Genomic DNA, 19,717 nt, shown 5'->3' on the forward strand with positions numbered 1-19,717 from the left:
CTTTCACTTGTGAGCCAAAAATAACTATCTGAAAGCCACGCCCCCAATAGGCCATACCTTTGGATTACTCAAACATGTGTTCATTTAATCATCAATTGGGTTTTTAAACACTTTCATGCTGGCTTGACCCAGCAGATGGGTCTTTTTTAAAGCTACAATATGTAACCTTTTGGGGACCTGACCAAATTGACATAGAAAGGTGAGTAATAGATATTTCATTCCCATTTAAAGCAAGTCTAAGAAGTGGTAGATATGTTCTATGTGTGATATTTTTATGCTTCCTGTTCTGAAGTTTCGTTTTGGTGTCTTTTACTTTCGGTTTTGTCCACCAACTTCAAACAGCTGAATATAGAATATTTTTGGTTATGAAAAATATATACAGTGAGGGAAAAAAGTATTCGATCCCCTGCTGATTTTGTACGTTTGCCCACTGACAAAGAAATTATGAGTCTATAATTTGAATGGTAGGTTTATTTCAACAGTGAGAGACAGAATAATAACAAAAAATCCAGGAAAACACATGTCAAAAATGTTTTAAATTGATTTGCATTTTAATGAGGGAAATAAGTATTTGACCCCCTCTCAATCAGAAAGATTTCTGGCTCCCAGGTGTCTTTTATACAGGTAACGAGCTGAGATTAGGAGCACACTCTTAAAGGGAGTGCTCCTAATCTCAGCGTGTTACCTGTATAAAAGACACCTGTCCACAGAAGCAATCAATCAATCAGATTCCAAACTCTCCACCATGGCCAAGACCAAAGAGCTCTCCAAGGATGTCAGGGACAAGATTGTAGACCTACACAAGGCTGGAATGGGCTACAAGACCATCGCCAAGCAGCTTGGTGAGAAGGTGACAACAGTTGGTGCGATTATTCGCAAATGGAAGAAACACAAAAGAACTGTCAATCTCCCTCGGCCTGGGGCTCCATGCAAGCTCTCACCTCGTGGAGTTGCAATGATCATGGGAACGGTGAGGAATCAGCCCAGAACTACACGGGAGGATCTTGCCAATGATCTCAAGGCAGCTGGGACCATAGTTACCAAGAAAACAATTGGTAACACACTAAGCCGTGAAGGACTGGAATCCTGCAGCGCCCGCAAGGTCCCCCTGCTCAAGAAAGCACATATACATGCCCGTCTGAAGTTTGCCAATGAACATCGGACCTCTGATTGCCAACAAGGGTTTTGCCACCTAAGTCATGTTTTGCAGAGGGGTCAAATACTTATTTCCCTCATTAAAATGCAAATCATTTTATAACATTTTTGACATGCGTTTTTCTGGATTTTTGGTTGTTATTCTGTCTCTCACTGTTCAAATAAACCTACCATTAAAATTATAGACTGATCATTTCTTTGTCAGTGGGCAAAAGTACAAAATCAGCAGGGGATCAAATACTTTTTTCCCTCACTGTATCAGAGCAGTTTAGATGGTACAATGATTCTCTACAAAATGACTGCTTGTTTTGTCACATAAACTGAAATAAGGCAAACTATTAGAATTTTGGAAACCAGGAAATGGCAGAGCGATTTCTTCAAAGTGCATCTTTAATGTAATCCATAGGTTATTTTCAGGAGCTGTGGCCCCTCTGTCTCTCTCTCTCTCATTCTGACTCTCTGCCTCCTCTTCCTCCTCATTTGGCTGTAGCAGCGCCGGGAGAGCATCATTAAAGTGAACTAGACTGGACGGTCTCCGTTACTGCAATTTTACTGGACGCTCCTCTGCTGAACGCTTTCAAAGAGGTTTTGTGGGCCACCCATGAGAGTAAATGTAATTACTTTTCATCATGTTTGTACACTGCAAGTTGACATTTCCCTTAAATATTTTTGCACATTACATATTTGAATATACAATTAACATCATTATTATTTAAATATCATATCAAAGTGGTAACTATCCAAACATTGGGACACACATACTGTAGGCACTTGAGGAACTCAACTTGTGTACACCTCATTATGCTACAGAAGTGTCAGTGCTTAACCTTAACATGTGTTGACAATACAACAGAACAGATTAACCGGGATGACATTTACTCTGACGATTGGCAAACAGAAATATAGCCCCTACTAAACCACACTTCCAGTTGTCTGATCTGACCTTGGGTTTTATTTATTTATTTATTTCACCTTTATTTAACCAGGTAGGCAAGTTGAGAACAAGTTCTCATTTACAATTGCGACCTGGCAATTGCGACCTGGTTGTGGAGATATGATCCACAACTAAGTGACCCAACTGTCTGGGTCAAAAATAACCTAACGTGTCCACTATTTAGCCAGCACTTGGTTGTTTCTAACCCATCATTTTTTTGAGAGTACTTTACACATGCATGGATAAGTCCACATGTCCAATGTAGCCTCGGCTAATGTATTTTCTGTATTGCATTTAATCATTCAAAAGATGTTATAGTGCGTAAAACATCCCTAAAAACGAACGAAGTCCGTTTCATTGGCCCGATCAACGGTTGGTTTGATGCAACATCCTGTGGGGAAGCTCCGTCGCAGTCACGAGCTCCGCCGTGTCCTCCTGCAGTCGGTGCCTCTCTCTTTCTCTCCCCCCTCTTTCTCTCTCTCTCTCCTCTCTCTCTCTCTCTCTCTCTCTCTCTCTCTCTCTCTCTCTCTCTCTCTCTCTCTCTCTCTCTTTCGTTCTGACTCTCCGCCTCCTTCTCCTCATTCGACTGAGTGGCAGCGCCGGGAGAGCATCATTAACTTGAACTAGACTTAACGGTCTCCCTTACTGCCGTTTTACCGGGCGCTCCTCCGCTGAAAGCTGCCTGTTGGGCTGTCATCGCCGGTAATACCATAAAGAGACGTTCTTTTCCATTAATGTCACCTGTTGATTTTCTGGAATTTTGTAAATTCCTGTTTTGGCTACTAATCATGTTTATATTGCCTTTCCTCAGGTGACTGAACATTGTTAACTGAACTGTCTATGAGGAGGCGCAGATCATTTGTGTGAAATTGCTCCAGTGGTTGATTTACCTACACTGCGACCAAAAAGGCCTGCGAGCTGCCCAGAGAAGAGACGGGACTGCTCTCCCCCTGCGCACACACACACTCCCTCTCATTCCGTGCAGCACAGCGCTGAGACTGGACGCAGCGAACCAACCACAACAGTATTGCGAAGCCCGACGCAACGGAGAAGTTTTGACGAACGCCTGCTATCGGGCAGCGGGAGTGGATGTCTCCCGTCGTTTAGGACTTAACTCAATCACACTACACCCCTCTGTCGGATTTGCACTTGGCCGTGTGGCTGTAATACTGTAGGATGGATTTCGCTGTGGTTATAGCTCTGGTGCTTTGCGCCCTGACGGTGCCGGGATTCGGGGATACGGGGAGCGGAAAAGCTCAGAGTTGTTCGGATATCCGACAGTTCTACAACGGCAATGGTTTTAGTCTGAAAGGAGTGCCCCAGTCGGAAATATCAGGTAGGTTAGTCTATCTCTGTCACTGTAATGATGAATTTACTTTATTTGTGTACGAAATATATGAATCTTGTAACGCCCCTGACCACCTGAGCATCAGCATCTATGGATTGTTAAAGTACCTGTCTGAAAAAAATGATGTTCCAATAACAGAACCCCAAACTTCCCTTCCCCTGAAAATAGACTAGGCTACTTAGGTTCACTCGGGTTTGCAGGTTCAATTGATAGTTATTGTGCTTCAGGATTCCTTGTCACGCCCTTAGAAACTGTTGGCTATGTTCAGTCGTGTTATTGCGAGGATATGCATTGTCTTATGTCGCTCTCTCTCTCTCTATCTCGTGTTTGTTTCCCTGGAAACTCCCGCTAGCCAGACGATCACTTGACCACAAGCATAACCGCACAAATATGATGCACACACTGTGTGTGTGTGTGTGTGTGTGTGTATTGCACTATGTGATGTCAGAGCTAGCTCTTTTCATAGACACAGTCACAAGTCAGCATTCAGAACAGCTGATTATATGTGTGCCTTCCCAGGAATTCACCAAGCATGGGCTGTCACAAATGGCACCTTATTCCCTATATAGTACACTACTTTTGACCAGATGCCTATTGGCCCTGGTCAAAAGTAGTGCACTATATATGGAATAGGGTGCCATTTGGGACGTAGCCATGGTGGTTAGTTACCACACGGTGCTGGCTCCGCAGTCCACACTCTAGCCACATTGAGAAAGCAATCACTAAATAATATACAGTAGGCTAAAGTCAGCTATCCATGTCTATATATCCTCCAAACATCTGCTTCGGAGGTATTATCACTTTTTTACAACGGGTTACCAACATATTCAAATAGTGATTGACATATTTTCATAAAAAATGTTATTTTGATGAATTTATTCCAACTATTTGTTGGCACAGCCAGAAGAGGACTGGCCATCCCCCATAGCCTGGTTCCTCTCTAGGTTTCTTCCTAGGTTCTGGCCTTTCTAGGGAGTTTTTCCTAGCCACCGTGCTTCTACATCTGCATTGCTTGCTGTTTGGGGTTTTAGGCTGGGTTTCTGTACAGCACTTTGAGATATCAGCTGATGTAAGAAGGGCTATATAAATACATTTGATTTGATTCGATTTGATATTTCCTCCTTCCACAAGATATTGTCCCGACACAAACCTAGGGTTGCTACCCAAGCCGGCTGGTTGTTCGTTCTATTGGTTCGGTTGCCAGAGACGCGACCCAGTCGTTCAGTCTTTTTGTTCTGTATCTATGGAGCGATCCAGTCGATCGTTCTAAATGTTCCATTGACATACTGGCTGGCAACGTTTTTATCCCTTGCTTGCTAGCTAGCCAACTACGGCTAACTTACAGTCACATCAAAAAGTGCAGCCAGAATAACAGCAAAGTAGCTGCATTTGTTTAAGCTGTTTTCTAGTGACATTTATTTGGATACATCCATAACAATGAGCTAATGAGGTGCGATTTCACCTGGCATAGAAAATGTGCTCTCTCGTTAGGAAACTGTTGTTCAGAGGAGCTAGCCAACAACACAGCTAACACAATCACTTCAAACTGAAGCTGGAAAGACTGCAAACTAGCTGCATTTTGTTTCGTTTGACCTTTTTTCAATTGACATTTCTTTGTATTTATCCATAAAAATGATGCCAGCTGATCCATGATTCCGACTGGATGAGAAACGTTGCCTGCCTGTCGGTCTCGTCCCGACTGATTCATTACTATGGGACAGCTGGAGAGCGAATTTGAATATTGAAACAAAGTTGCAAATGTCAGAGAGATAGACAGTAAGGTTTGTACAAATCTCCGAAAACTAAATGTTTATTTTTATTTTATTTCACCTTTATTTCACCACGTAGGCCAGTTGAGAACAAGTTACAACTGCGACCTGGCCAAGATAAAGCAAAGCAGTGTGACAAAAACAACAACACAGAGTTACACATAAACAAACATACAGTCAGTAACAGAATATAAAAATCTATGTACAGTGTGTGCAAATGTAGAAGATTAGGGAGGTAAGGCAATAAATAGGCCATAGAGGCGAAATAATTTCAATTTAGCGTTAATGTTAGTCTAAAAAAAAAGTGAGATAATGTCTAGATGCTTTTTATAGTGGAGATCAAGTTGATAAATTGCCTGGCTGGGCTGATGAGACAGTGGATTGCACAGTCAGATGGAGCAGAGTAAATAGGCATTTTAACGTCATAGATTTAGCCGGCGTTAACTTGAGGAATAGACACTGGCTGGAATGTGCTTTTAACTAATCAGCATTCAGGATTAGATCCATCCGTTGTATAATGTACAGTATTCCATATATAACGATACCCATAGTTTACATTAGTATTAGCATTATAGAGGTAATATTATGTACTTTCTTCTAATGCTAATATATTTTCAAGTACTTCTCTTCCTGAAAATATCTTTACCGCTATGCTCAATCCATAGCCTAATGCTAAAGTTAATCACTATGGGGCTGCGTTTCAAACTCATAAAAGACACACCCTCCTCCACTTACCCTCGTCTTATGCCCTTGGGGGAATCCCCGCGGCCATCTTTGTCGTTGGTCCAAATGATTAGCCAAGCAAGGGAAGTTGGCATCGTAAGCCCCTCAGCCCTCGTTTTTGATCGAGTTTGCGAGCGTACAATTATGTTCACTCCGGGGCCTGAAACTCCCCACAATTCAACTTGCAATGATTGTACACCCGCTAAGAAAAGTCAGCCAAAACTTAAAACCAACATTAATATGGAGAAGTCAACATACAAGTGTAAGTAAAAACAAATGTAAATAAGTTAGAAAGTGTGCTACTAATACACATGACGGCTCAAACACGTATCATAAAAGTAATTATGTTTTTGTTTGGTTAGCTTTTGGAAACGTTAACTTGCTCACATAACTTTCCCTGACATCACAATTATACATTGTCATTTTCACTTTACCTGATATAGTAGGGTGGCTAACATTCAATGTCCGAGGATGCGTTGTCTTCTAGCCAAGATATGAAACGCAATCAGAATTGACTGTAGCTCATATAAGGCACACACACAACAGTTCCACGATGACTGAAAACACAACCGTGGGATGAACGAGTGACAAACTTCCGGGCAAGAGCGGTCCATTTTTAAAATGAATTCTTCCCTCGCCCCTCAAGTGTCAACTCGTCAGACGTCATGATACGTCATCAGAAGTGTCCACTTAATTTGAGGGCTGAGAGGATAGGGTGTGTGTTCTAAGTGCTTGGAATGCAGCCACTATGTGATTGGGATTGCTAACAGGAGTCGTGTGATGTGATTGCATAAAGGAGTCGTGTGATGTGATTGATAAAATGGGATCGGGAAGTGATTGTAATGTTGCTGTATTGACATGTGGAGGGAGATGTAATGTGGTGAATGTGTCAGCAGCCATACATCATAAAGCCGGGAGGTCGCCGTGCTAATGGGACAGTCTTAATCAAGTTGATTAACCATACCGTGTAAATCAATGGGCGGATTTAACGCCAGTGACAACCCCTTTTTTTGTTTAAATGTCTAATCCATAGGGTGTTGAGAACAAATCTGTCTTGACAGAACGTGATTTATTTCTTTTCTTTGGTGCTGTGGACTTCACGCTAGTCTGAGGTCAGAGAGAGAGAGAGAGAGATGAGATGAGAGAGAGAGAGATTGTGGGAGAGAGAATGACGGAGAGAGGGGAGAGATGAGAGGAAGAGAAAGAAAGGAGGAGAGAGACTGCAACAGAGTGGGCAAGGGAGTGAGAGAAAAACAAAGAGAAGAGAAAGAGTGAGAAAGACAAACAGAGAGAGAGAGAGAGAGAGAGAGAGAGAGAGAGAGAGAGAATGAGAGAGATAGTTTATATCAGTGTCCTCTGAGCTAACAAAAATAATGTCTTTCTCTGGCATATTAAACAGCTCAGTGAAGTAGTCTCCCAATTATGAGACACCTGAATGTTGCATCTTGGCCGTTCTTTCTTCCCAGGCAGGGGCAGTAAGACTGTGGGCTTGATCAGACTAATGTATTGGCTGAGACTGCCTCAAGGTTGCACACCAAGTCCATCATTGTGATTCACTCTGGGAGAGAGAGGAGAAGGAGGGGTTATAGGAGCTGGTGGCTGGGTCTCAATACTGTAATATGGACGCCTTCGCTTTTACTCTTTCTTGTTTGTCATCATTAGGACCTGGAGTTTTTCCTGGTCAGGTCATGGGGTAGGAACAGGGAAATCTCCCGTCCTTATTCTTTATCTCTGGTTGGTGAAGGGACTAGAATAGGTTTCCACCATGTTGCTTAGAATAGGTTTCCACCATGTTGCTTAGAATAGGTTTCCACCATGTTGCTTAACACCTGGCAGGTGTTGTCAGATCATTGATTGTGGAGTAAAGGACACAAGGAAAGGAGGGTAGTTAATACTATTGAGACACAGCCGCACTCCTTCTCAGTTTTGATTGGAAGAGGCATCGTCAGACGACAGGATAGGCAGCATAGTCATGAGCAGTGGGTTAGCAGATGTCTTGAGGAGTCCACTTTCCATTACAGACCTAGTAAAAACTCTGAAATACACATGGAAGTAATACTGTAAATAATAATTACATATCAATAAATCGTACTTTAGTGTGTATTTCTAGTGTTACTAGCCTACTGTGTAAGATTTATGGAATGTAAAGTGCACATTATCATGCCTGATTATCATCACAGATGTTCACTGTGTTTACTGTGAGTGGAGGTAATGATTTTGTGTGGATCATTCCTCATCACACAGATACGCATGCACACACACACACACACACACACAACACATACACACACCCTGTCCCTCATGCTCATTACCCTCATGATGGCTTAACGATCGTTTTGTCTTTGAGAAGATGACATTATGACGCTTATCAAACTGATCGACGGAAATGAATGAGATTTCAGACCTTGATTCATCAAAGCCGTCATTGGGTGTCTGGTCGATTTTGTTTAGCCCTTAGACACCTCTGGTGTTACTTGATGTAACCTTGTCTTTGTTGTTTTTGTGCCATTCTTCAAGCACTTATGCCCTGACTATCACTAAACAAAAGTGTTTGGAAGGCTAAATGCAATTGTCAGCTTTTCAGGATAGCGCCCCCTAGCTGAGACAGTAGCCTTGGGAGAGGTGTGTGTGTGTGTGTGTATGTGTATACGTGTGTATGTGTGTGTGAGGCGTGTGTGTGTGCATGCCTTTGTGAGCAACAAGATTTCATAGTTTCCCTTCGAAATTCAACGTATTATGGAAGAATAGCTATTTTTGACGCATTAGTTCAGCATGGTTACAGGGTTAATTCCACATGTTTACAGGGTTAAAACAGAAACAACTTAAAAAGGTTAACAGTTTAGGTATTCATTCTGAGTGGTTACGGTTAGAGTTATGGTTTGGGGAAGGCTTAACAGAATTTTTCAACTTCATATTCATCATCTCCGGCACCACCCCAACATCAATGTAAGGACAGACGCAGGGAGACAAGAAGCAAGTACAGGGAGTGAACATTTAATAAACGACGGACATGAAACAGAACACGGACAGCGTCTGGACAGGGGAAACAAAATGACAATAACACTGACATGGGGATGAAACAGAGGAACAGACCGATAAAGGCAATCAAAACCTGAAGGAGTCCAGGTGAATCCAATGAGCGCTGATGCACGTAATGATGGTGACAGGTGTGAGTAATGATGGGCAGCCTGGCGCCCTCGAGCACCAGAGAGGGAGAGCGGGAGCAGGCGTGACTATCAACATATGTAAAAAATGGCTTGTTTCTATGTTTTGTAGTAAAAAAAGATAGAGAAAGATAAGTGTTTCCAATGACATCATCAACCAATTTATAGACAATTAATAGACAATTAGTAGGCAAGCCCACTCACAATTGGTCAAAATCACAAGATGCACACCGATGATGTAATTGGAAACACATAGCTAGTTTCCCTTTAACCTTTTACTGCAGAGGGCTAAATTTTGGGTCACACAAGGTCAAACAAAAGTGTAAACCTCATCACAAGAAGACACCTGTACCATGTCAGCTATAGAGTTGAACTGTATTACATTTTGAGTTTGCATCCCAGTATTACACTTTATATACGTCACAGAAGACTGAAATATAACAAAACCGTTTGACATAGAAACACCGGACTTTCGGAGGTAAAAAATAAATACATGTTTATTAATTATGAAATCCTGAAAAATATGATGAACATTCCATCCATGTTCCATCTTCTGGTCATGTGACTGCAGGAAAGGGCTACAACAAAATAATAAAAAATGACATGTTTGGTATCATCAGTATTCACAGTATTTCCACGGCGTTCTAGAGCATTGTGAACTGCTGTAGCGCAGTGGTCTAAACAGCACGCGCCGCTCCGTGCATCATGAGTTCGCGCCCGGAGCAAGGCCAATTTTTGTTGTTGTAAGCGACTAGGAAGGCATATATTGACGTTCTTTGGACCTTTTCAAACGTCCGAAATCGCCGTCTATTTCTAGTGACCAGCCTGTCTGTGCGTGTTTGTGTATGCACTTGACGTGAGTACGTGCGTGCACGCTTCCACACGCTTGTGTGTGTGTGTGGTGTGAAGCATGAAGGAGCAACACACACACTCCCAGTGGGCTGCTCAATTTCACCTCTTAGACTGGGGGCTAATGATATGCTAATAGTGTCTATGTGGCTGCTGCCCTTACACACTGCTCTCAGCCCAGAGGTTAAATACAGACATTTGGTACACTGCACACTGGCGCAACAATGAGGACCAGCTGATGACTCAGAACTAGTCAACTACAACATGCTATGAAGCGAATACTACTAAGTATTGTAGCCTACGGATGTTGTAGAGCTTTTAAACTACTGTAAAATGTATTTTGAAAGAAGATTTCCTCAACTGACTCTCCCTTCTGTTTTGTGAGTGAAGATTGCTTACACTCTTTGGGAAAAAAAGGTGCTAAGTAGAACCATGTACGGAACTCTTTTGGTGCTAGATAGAACAAATGATTTACTGTATGTATTCAGATGATGACTGAAAGGGGGCGCTGTTCAGAAGTCACTGTCCGCCATTATGTTCCTCCTCATAAGGAACGGCCTCCATAGGAATTCACGGGAATTTACAGTATTTCAATGTCATGTTTAAAAAAATACATGCGTTTAAGTATGTCTTTGTTGTAGTGGGGACTGAAACATAAGAACTCTAATATAAAACATTTTCCATTTTTATTGAGAAATTACAGGCTTCTGTTTTGTTAATACAATACTATGTATTGTTTAAAAAAAAAGTATGTATTAGTGTCTGTAAGGAAGGGAAAAGAAAACGTTTATCTTCCCAAACCTGTAGCTATTGAAATGAAAACATGTAGCTCCGCTCTACACGACAAAGCAACACAGTGTTGATTACTAGAATGTGAAGCTGGAGAAGTTAAAGCAGGATCCCATAATAACATGTTTTCAATACTGCTGACCAATTTAAGATCAATCCGATTGGAAGTAACTCCCCCATGAAGCCAGTAAAGTCCAGATCAATAAATTACTAAGTACAATAAACCTAGGGACCGGCCCATTTTACATTCGCATAATTTAGCAGACACTCTTATCCAGAGCGACTAGGGTTAATAAGTGCCTTCCTAAAGGGCACGGACAGATGTTTCACCTAGTCAGGTCTGGGATTTGAACCAGCAACCTTTCAGTTACTGACCCCAACACTCTTAATCGCTAGGCTACCTGCCGCCGTCACACACAGACTGAAAAACACTGTTCACTGGGGCCCTTTTTGTATACATCATGTCGTGTAGTACTAGGCTGGCTGCTAACGTTTTATACCACTGACTGTTAAGTTCATGTAACTCCTAAATCAACAGTAGAAATGTTACACAGATTATCCAACACTGGGTAAATCTGGCCAATTTGCTGTGTACCATATAACACAACGCTGGTTCATTCATACGCCCTCCTATTCTACCACTCTCACAGAAAGAACAATCTCATGAAGTACATTACAATAAAGAAGCTTATTCAGACTCAGAAGGGGTTCTATGTAGGACCCTTCACGCTTTCCTAAGAATCACCAAAGAACACTTTCTTCCAAAAAGGGTTCTTAGGATGTTAAAGGTTAAAGGTAAAACCCTTTACCTTACAAAGAACCCTCATCTTCCAAAAAGGGTTTTTCAGATGAAAACAGTTCTGAGTAAAACCCTATCCCTCTGTAAAGAACCCTTTTTTCTAAGTGTACTTGACTTCAAGATAAGGATTAATGAGGACCATTTGAAGGTTAATGTTAGCATATGGCAATGTGTTAGGCTATAGACATCTGCTAGATAGATGTGTGTTAGATAAAAGGACTTGTGCTATCTCACTGTCTGCCTGTCTGTTTGTCTGTCTCACTGTCTGTCTAGCAATAAATCCTTCAGCAGTTCAAAGTCTGTGAGCTGGGTGTTGACGTGTGTGAGCTGGGTGTTGACGTGTGTGAGCTGGGTGTTGACGTGTGTGAACATGGGTGTTGACGTGTGTGAGCTGGGTGTTTGAGCGTGTATGAACATGGGTGTTTGAGCGTGTGTGAACATGGGTGTTTGAGCGTGTGTGAACATGGGTCTTTGAGTGTGTGTGAGCTGGGTGTTTGAGCGTGTGTGAACATGGGTGTTGACGTGTGTGAACATGGGTGTTGACGTGTGTGAACATGGGTGTTGACGTGTGTGAACATGGGTGTTGACGTGTGTGAACATGGGTGTTGACGTGTGTGAACATGGGTGTTGACGTGTGTGAATATGGGTGTTGACGTGTGTGAACATGGGTGTTGACGTGTGTGAACATGGGTGTTGACGTGTGTGAACATGGGTGTTGATGTGTGTGAACATGGGTGTTGACGTGTGTGAACATGGGTGTTGACGTGTGTGAGCTGGGTGTGGACGTGTGTGAACATGGGTGTTTGAGTGTGTGTGAACATGGGTGTTGACGTGTGTGAACATGGGTGTTTGAGCGTGTGTGAGCTGGGTGTTGACGTGTGTGAGCTGGGTGTTGACGTGTGTGAACATGGGTGTTTGAGTGTGTGTGAACATGGGTGTTGACGTGTGTGAACATGGGTGTTTGAGCGTGTGTGAGCTGGGTGTTGACGTGTGTGAGCTGGGTGTTGACATGTGTGAGCTGGGTGTTGACATGTGTGAGCTGGGTGTTGACGTGTGTGAATATGGGTGTTTGAGCGTGTGGGTGTTGACGTGTGTGAGCTGGGTGTTTGACATGTGTGAGCTGGGTGTGGACGTGTGTGAATATGGGTGTTTGAGCGTGTGGGTGTTGACGTGTGTGAGCTGGGTGTTGACGTGTGTGAGCTGGGTGTTGACGTGTGTGAATATGGGTGTTTGAGCGTGTGTGAACATGGGTGTTTGAGCGTGTGTGCGCGTGCGTATGTTTGTCTCGTAATAAATCCTCAGCAGTTGAAAGTCAGCATGCTACTGTGCATTGGTGTGTGTGTGTGTGTGTGTGTGTGTGTGTGTGGTGGACGTGCAGGAGTTGTTAAAATGCTGGTGTCAGTAGTCAGTCTCTTGAAGCATTAAGCCGTGATGGTGTGCCGGGAGCATGAAACAGACCACCGTGTGTTTGATGTTCTCCAGAGGGGAACACAGGAGGTTGGGGAGCTCTGCTCTGCTTGGCCCTGTACTCTGGCCAGGTTCTGGCCTGAATATTGGGGAAGAGAAGACAGGACGAAGAGAGAAGGGGGAATGGAAGAGGAAGAGGAGGTGGACGATCCTTGATTGGTCCTGCTCGATGTTCCACATTGGTGAAGAGAGAGGATAGGGGGAATAGATAAAGGAGGAGGGGTGAAGTAATGTTGTTTGGCATTACTCTGGGGTTCTTTAACAAAAGAAAGAGGTTATGGAGGTGGTCAATTGAATTGTTTTAAGTTGGTCAACTTGGCCAACCTGTTTGAAGTTGGTCATACCAAGGATTATTTAGCTAGTTGATTTGGAATTTTAAGACCCCTTAAGGTATCAAAAAAATCTCTAAAACAAATATTGGATTAAACATTGAATTTGGCATTACTGCTATTAGCCAATAGAAACGCATTGAATAATGGATTCACTACATAGGCCAAAAAAAATCTAAAGGAAGTTTGTTCTGAAGTGTCTGTCCTATATCTGAGAGATACAGCGCATTCGGAAAGTATTCAGACCCCTTGCCTTTTTCCACATTTTGTTACGTTACAGCCTTATTCTAAAATGGATGAAAAAAAATAAAATCCTCATCAATATACACACAATACCCCATAATGACAAATCAAAAACAGGTTTTTAGAAATGCTTGCAAATGTATTAAAACGGGAAAAAAGAAATACCTTATTTACATAAGTATTCAGACCCTTTGCTATGAGACTCGAAATTGAGCTCCATTGATCAACCTTGAGATGTTTCTACAACTTGATTGGAGTCCACCAGTGATAAATTCAATTGATTGGACTTGATTTGGAAAGGCACACACCTGTCTAAGGTCCCACAGTTGACAGTGCATGTCAGAGCAAAAACCAAGCCTTGAAGCCGAAGGAATTGTCCATAGAGCTCCGAGACAAGATTTAGTTGAGGCACAGATCTGGGAAAGGGTACCAAAACATTTCTGCAGCATTGAAGGTCCCCAAGAACACAATGGCCTCCATCGTTCTTAAATGGAAGAAGTTTGGAACCACCAATACTCTTCCTGGAGCTGGCCGGTCAGGTGTTTATGGTAGAGTGGCCAGATGGAAGCCACTCCTTAGTAAAAGGCACATGACAGCCCGCTTGGAGTTTGCCAAAAGGCACCTAAAGGACTTTAGACCATGAGAAACAAGATTATTTGGTCTGTTGAAACCATGATTGAACTCGTTGTCCTGATGCCAAGCGCCACGGCTGGAGGAAACCTGGCAGCAGCAAACTCCCCAAATACAGGTGTAGCCAAGCTTGTAGTGTCATACCCAAGAAGACTCAAGGCTTTAATCGCTGCCAAAGTTGCTTTAACAAAGTACTGAGTAAAGGGTCTGAATACTTGATATTTAAGTTTTTTATTTTTAATACATTTGCAAAAATGTCTAAAAACTAGTTTTTACTATGTCATTATGGGGTATTGTGTGTAGATTGATTAAAGAAAAAAACGAAACAATTTTAGAATAAGGCTGTAACATAACAAAATGTAGAAAAATTTAAGGGGTCTGAATACTTTCTGAAGGCACTGTATAAGAAAGATCAGGAAACTATTTATATATTCTCTGACATGTATTTATCCCCTTATATTAGGCACTAAACTATCTCCATATATACTTCCATTCATTTCTTTAACTGGGACCTTCAGACAAGTCTTTTTTGGGGCATAATGGAGAACACCATCGTGTAGGCCAAACCGTTAGGACGCTACAGATGTTTTGTGAGAAGACCGATTTTTCGGGATATCTCATGGTCTGAAAAACACCGCTCTAGCCACCTTTCACCGCAGATGCGGAAGGGAAAATTCGGCGGATGCAGTGGATTGAGACGCAGCCCATGCAAAAAACAAAAAACAGATATCTCTAGCTTAAACAGACAGAGCTTGTTGGGGATTTGTTATTATGTTAATTCGATTTCCACAGGCCGTGGAAATGGTAGGCTAAAGGTTAACTGACAAGTGGCCTGTACAATGCTGGACACCTCAAGGTCTGCTACTGTTCTCCCCTATTTGTTTTCCCTTCTTTTTTCCTTCAATTTCATTGGCCCCTGTTGCTCTTCAGATGTGAGAGGGGGAGGTCACCGTTGCTGTTATGCCCCCGGCAGGTGCAGACACACACACACACACACACACACACACACACACACACACACACACACACACACACACACACACACACACACACACACACACACACACACACACACACAAAAGCCCCCTGCAGGGTCACAGCAGTTCAGAGGAAGAGCTGCCCAGCATGTCTCACTTTGTGTGTGTGTGTGTGTGTGTGTGTGTGTGTGTGTGCTCGTGTTTGTGGTTGGGTGTCAGTGTGTTTGTATGCATGTCAGTGACTGTGACAGAGGGTGTGTGTGTGTGTGTGTGTGTGTGTGTGTGTGTGTGTGTGTGTGTGTGTGTGTGTGTGTGTGTGTGTGTGTGTGTGTTTGTGTGTGTGCGTGTTTGTGGTTGGGTGTCAGTGTGTTTGTATGCGTGTCAGTGACTGTGACAGGGTGTGTGTGTGTCTGCGGGGGTGGCAATGTGTCTCAGCTTTTGTCTTCAGAGGAATGGGTTCTGTCAAACGCAGAATTGTAACCCCTCATTACAGCAAGAGGGCTTGTGTCAACCCTGCTCCTCTCTGCCAAAGGCTTTGTGTGGTGTGTGTGGTTTGGTTTAACAAGGATAATAAAACAAAGAAGATTTAAACAAGTGGGGACATTTCGCCGGTCCCCTTTTTAGGTTTCGGGGGTTAGGATTGGAGTTAGAATTAGGTTTAGGAGTTAGGTTTAAGATTAGGAGTTAGGGTTAGTTTTGGGGTTAGGATTAGGGTGAGGCAAACTTCATGGCTGACATTTTCCATGGAAAGACTTGCTGCCATAAAGTTGAGATGTGGGGGAAGCAGTAACTAGGTGAAGGTTCCAGGCAGGTTTAGAGGTGAATAATGTTTGAGGATTGGAGCACATGCCAGAGCAGTAAAAGAAAGGGAATAGAAAAGTAATACAGAGGAAATGAATGTAGCTTCTTGTCACTTCAGACGTTCTACTGACAATACTGCTAGCAAGGACATGATCCACAAAAGATTGACTTGGCTGGCTTAAATGCACGTACGTGCACACACACAACGTTGACTAAGGTGACCCAGACTGGCCCGCCCCCTCACGTGGGTGATGCCATGTTTGATGGATCTCCTCTGTACTGTGACAGCCTTCAGGCTCTAAGTTTCACTAGAGAGAGAGAGAGAGAGAGAGAGAGAGAGAGAGAGAGAGAGAGAGAGAGAGAGAGAGAGAGAGAGAGAGAGAGAGAGAGAGAATGAGATCGAGAGAGAGAATGAGCTCGAGAGAGAGAGAGAGAGAAATCAAAAGGGAGATACAGGGCGGGAGAGAGAATAAAACCGAATGAGGGAGAAAAGGAGGGAGCAAAAGAAGGGATGTCAGTGAGAGGTTGAGAATTGTCCGATCTGTACATCAGACTACATGATGTCTCTCTATGGTTGTAATAGGGTTTGGTCTATGCTGTGTGATCTGATCACTGTACTGCTAGCTGACAGGACGACTGAGTGTGTGTCGGCCAAATCCCCCCTCTGTGAATATATACACAGTCTTTCACTAGGTTAGCCATGTCAGCTTAGCACTACAAACCTCCCATTGGCAATCCTTTTTTGCTTTCCTCTTTTCATCTCCCTCCCTCCCTCCCTCCCTCCCTCCCTCCCTCCCTCCCTCCCTCCGTTTGCCCTAGAGAGTGCCTTAGCTCTCGTTCTCTGCTTTCAGCTCTCCTTCACCCTCTCTCTCTCTCTCTCTCTCTCTCTCTCTCTCTCTCTCTCTCTCTCTCTCTCTCTCTCTCTCTCTCTCTCTCTCTCTCTCTCTCTCTCTCTCTCTCTCTCTCTCTCTCTCTCTCTCTCTCTCTCTCTCTCTCTCTCTCTCTCTCTCTCTCTCTCTCTCTCTCTCTCTCTCTCTCTCTCTCTCTCTCTCTCTCTCTCTCTCTCTCTCTCTCCGTTCCCTTTCTCATGCAGACTGAAGAAATTGAATCAGATCGTAGGTAATTGTTCTGGGGACGATAATGTTGCCAGTGTGATTGATGATCTATCCTCTCTTTTTTTATTTTCTTCTACCTGGCAACATGCAGGTCTGTATTGAACACCTTATGTTGTAGCTACCTGAATGAAAACTGGGCTAGATTGTGTGTAAATAAGACTATGTGCCATATTCACGTTCTGTCTCAGAGTAAGAGTCCTGATCTAGGATCAGTTTTGCATTTCAGATGAATAAGATCACATGGACAGCGGGGACGTAAATCTAGATCAGCACTCCTACTTTACCCAAACCCTGATTCCATAGTCTAGACAGAGCTTGTATACAAACTGTTCTATTTTGTAGATTGCATGTAGAACTCGACAGATTACATCATACATGCCTGCACGCACGCACACACACACACACACACACACACACACACACACACACACACACACACACACAGCATATTTTGGAGAGAGACCGAGACCGGGAGGGGAACAATCTCTTAAGATCCAATCATTATTTTTATTTTTCTTTGTTGGTCTCTGGGGAGATAAATCTAGTTAGCTAAGTCAGTCATTTGCTAGGCCATCTGAAGCTAGATAAAGGCATCTGCCATTTGACTGTATTAGGGCAACATTTTGGAGTGACAGTGGAATCAACCAATCACATTTTGACTTAATGGGTGGGACCGTTTTTACAAAAAACCTATGGAAACGTCTGCCTTCTTGAAGGCCAACAGGTCACTGCGCAATAGCAAGCAGTAGTTTTCCCAAGGTCTAGCTAGCTAGCTTTTGTTGTCGGCTAGAAGATATTGTTGCTAATATGTTAGCTTCTCCCTATTAAATTTTTACTTTCAACAAGAAGTTACATTTCAAATGATCATCATCTGGTGAGTGGAACTGTGTTTTTTATTGCAGCATGATTGCTGTTGTTAGCTACCTCTTTGAAAAAAAGTGGAGCTGACAGCATTGTAGCAACATGAAATCTTATTCAAATCTGTTCATTTACAACCCCTTAAGGAACATTTTCTGACAAGCGACCACTTACAGGACACCTACTTTGTGCATAACACAAGTCATTTTTCCAACAAAACTCATTTTTCAAACCACTCCACAAATTTCTTGTTAACAAACTATAGTTTTGGCATGTCGGTTAGGACATCTACTTTGTGCATGACACAAGTAATTTTTCCAATTTTTCCTTCCACTACAATTGTTTACAGACAGATTATTTCACTTATAATTCCCTGTATCACAATTCCAGTGGGTCAGAAGTGTACATACACTAAGTTGACTGTACCTTTAAACAGCTTGGAAAATTCCAGAAAATCATGTCATGGTTTTAGAAGCTTCTGATAGGCTAATTGACATCATTTGAGTCAATTGGAGATGTACCTGTGGATGTATTTCAATGCCTACCTTCAAACTCAGTGCCTCTTTGGCCACTATCAGGAAATAACACTGATCGAATGTTGTCACACTTTTAACATGTTACTTATACCAGCTGTTGTATAATATGATACAAAACACAGGTGAAACTGAATTTTGACTGCACTGGGCCTTTAACATATATCCAAAGTGTGGATCTGGGTCTTGGAACCCAATGTCTAATTCTGGTATGGATGGTCTAATTCTGGTATGGATGGTCACAGAATTGTAGACATTATTCAGGATACAGAGAAAGACAGAGAGCTGACGGCATGCCTTCAAAAGCACTAAAAGGGTTCTCTCCCCTTTTCCCTAAAAGGGTTCTCTCCCCTTTTCCCCACTCCTGTCTCCCTCTCCCCTCTCTCTCTTCCCTAAGTAAGAGGCGAGCATTTATCTAATGAACGTGAAATGCAACAAGCTCTCAGTCTCACGTCAGAATTAGACGTTCATCCAAATGTCAAATTCAGAAGTTGTTCCAAACGTCCAATTTCAACATTTTTACGGTCAAGTTTAGGCAATAACTCGGACTTTTTTAAGGTTATGTTTAACTTTAGGCATTGACTCCCAAATCTTAAGGTTAGGCATTAACCACGAATGGTTAAGGTAAGGGTTAACGTTTGGGACAGGCTTAAAACCAAAATCTCAAAAACAACTTTCTATCACTGGTTTCCAAAACTGAACCTTTTGCCCCAGATGCCAAGCCGCCATCCGCGTCCACAACATCCCAGCAAAACAGAAACCTACTTGAAGGTAACAGCTCTCACTGTTGCCCCTAGTGGCCAGTTTCCACGTCATCTCCCGACGTCCTCAGACATGGATGGACGTCTAATACTGACTTGTATCACGGGTGACCTGGCTGGCAAAATGACAATGGCTTATTCAGCGTTCATACAGTATCTTCTACTGTAACGGAGGGCATCTCAGTCTCTCTCTCGCTCTATCCCAACCTCCCTCCCTGTTCCTCTCAATTTTCATCTCACCCCCCCCTGCAGAATTGTCTCTCATAAATATTTGACTTATCAAAACGAACCCCCTGAACTCAAGCTTTGTGCACAGCTGGGTGGCCTGTGTGATTTTGGTATCTGTGCGTGTGTGTTCGATATGAATGTGTTGATTTCTACTTTCTTCATTTCTATGCCTGTGTGCACATTTAAGACGTTTGTGATGTCCCATGTGATTGTAGTACGCATCTCTGTGCCACTTCACAAGTATG

The 19,717-nt window shown here is 42.9% G+C and overlaps 1 protein-coding gene across 1 annotated transcript in view; it reads left to right on the forward strand.

The window, feature by feature from the left end:
- The first annotated feature begins 2,633 nt into the window (after positions 1 to 2,633).
- The window catches only part of LOC106568852 (glypican-1), a 110,254-nt gene continuing 93,170 nt past the window's right edge, over positions 2,634 to 19,717 (forward strand). Inside the window, exons 1-2 of the mRNA XM_014139581.3 lie at positions 2,634 to 2,791; positions 2,901 to 3,425. Coding sequence (XP_013995056.1) covers positions 3,266 to 3,425 — 160 coding nt within the window. The 5' untranslated portion in view covers positions 2,634 to 2,791; positions 2,901 to 3,265. The remainder of the gene's footprint in view (positions 2,792 to 2,900; positions 3,426 to 19,717) is intronic.

The sequence above is a fragment of the Salmo salar genome, chromosome 14 (genome assembly GCF_965601325.2).
Source record: "Salmo salar chromosome 14, fSalSal1, whole genome shotgun sequence".
Taxonomy (NCBI): Eukaryota; Metazoa; Chordata; class Actinopteri; order Salmoniformes; family Salmonidae; genus Salmo; species Salmo salar.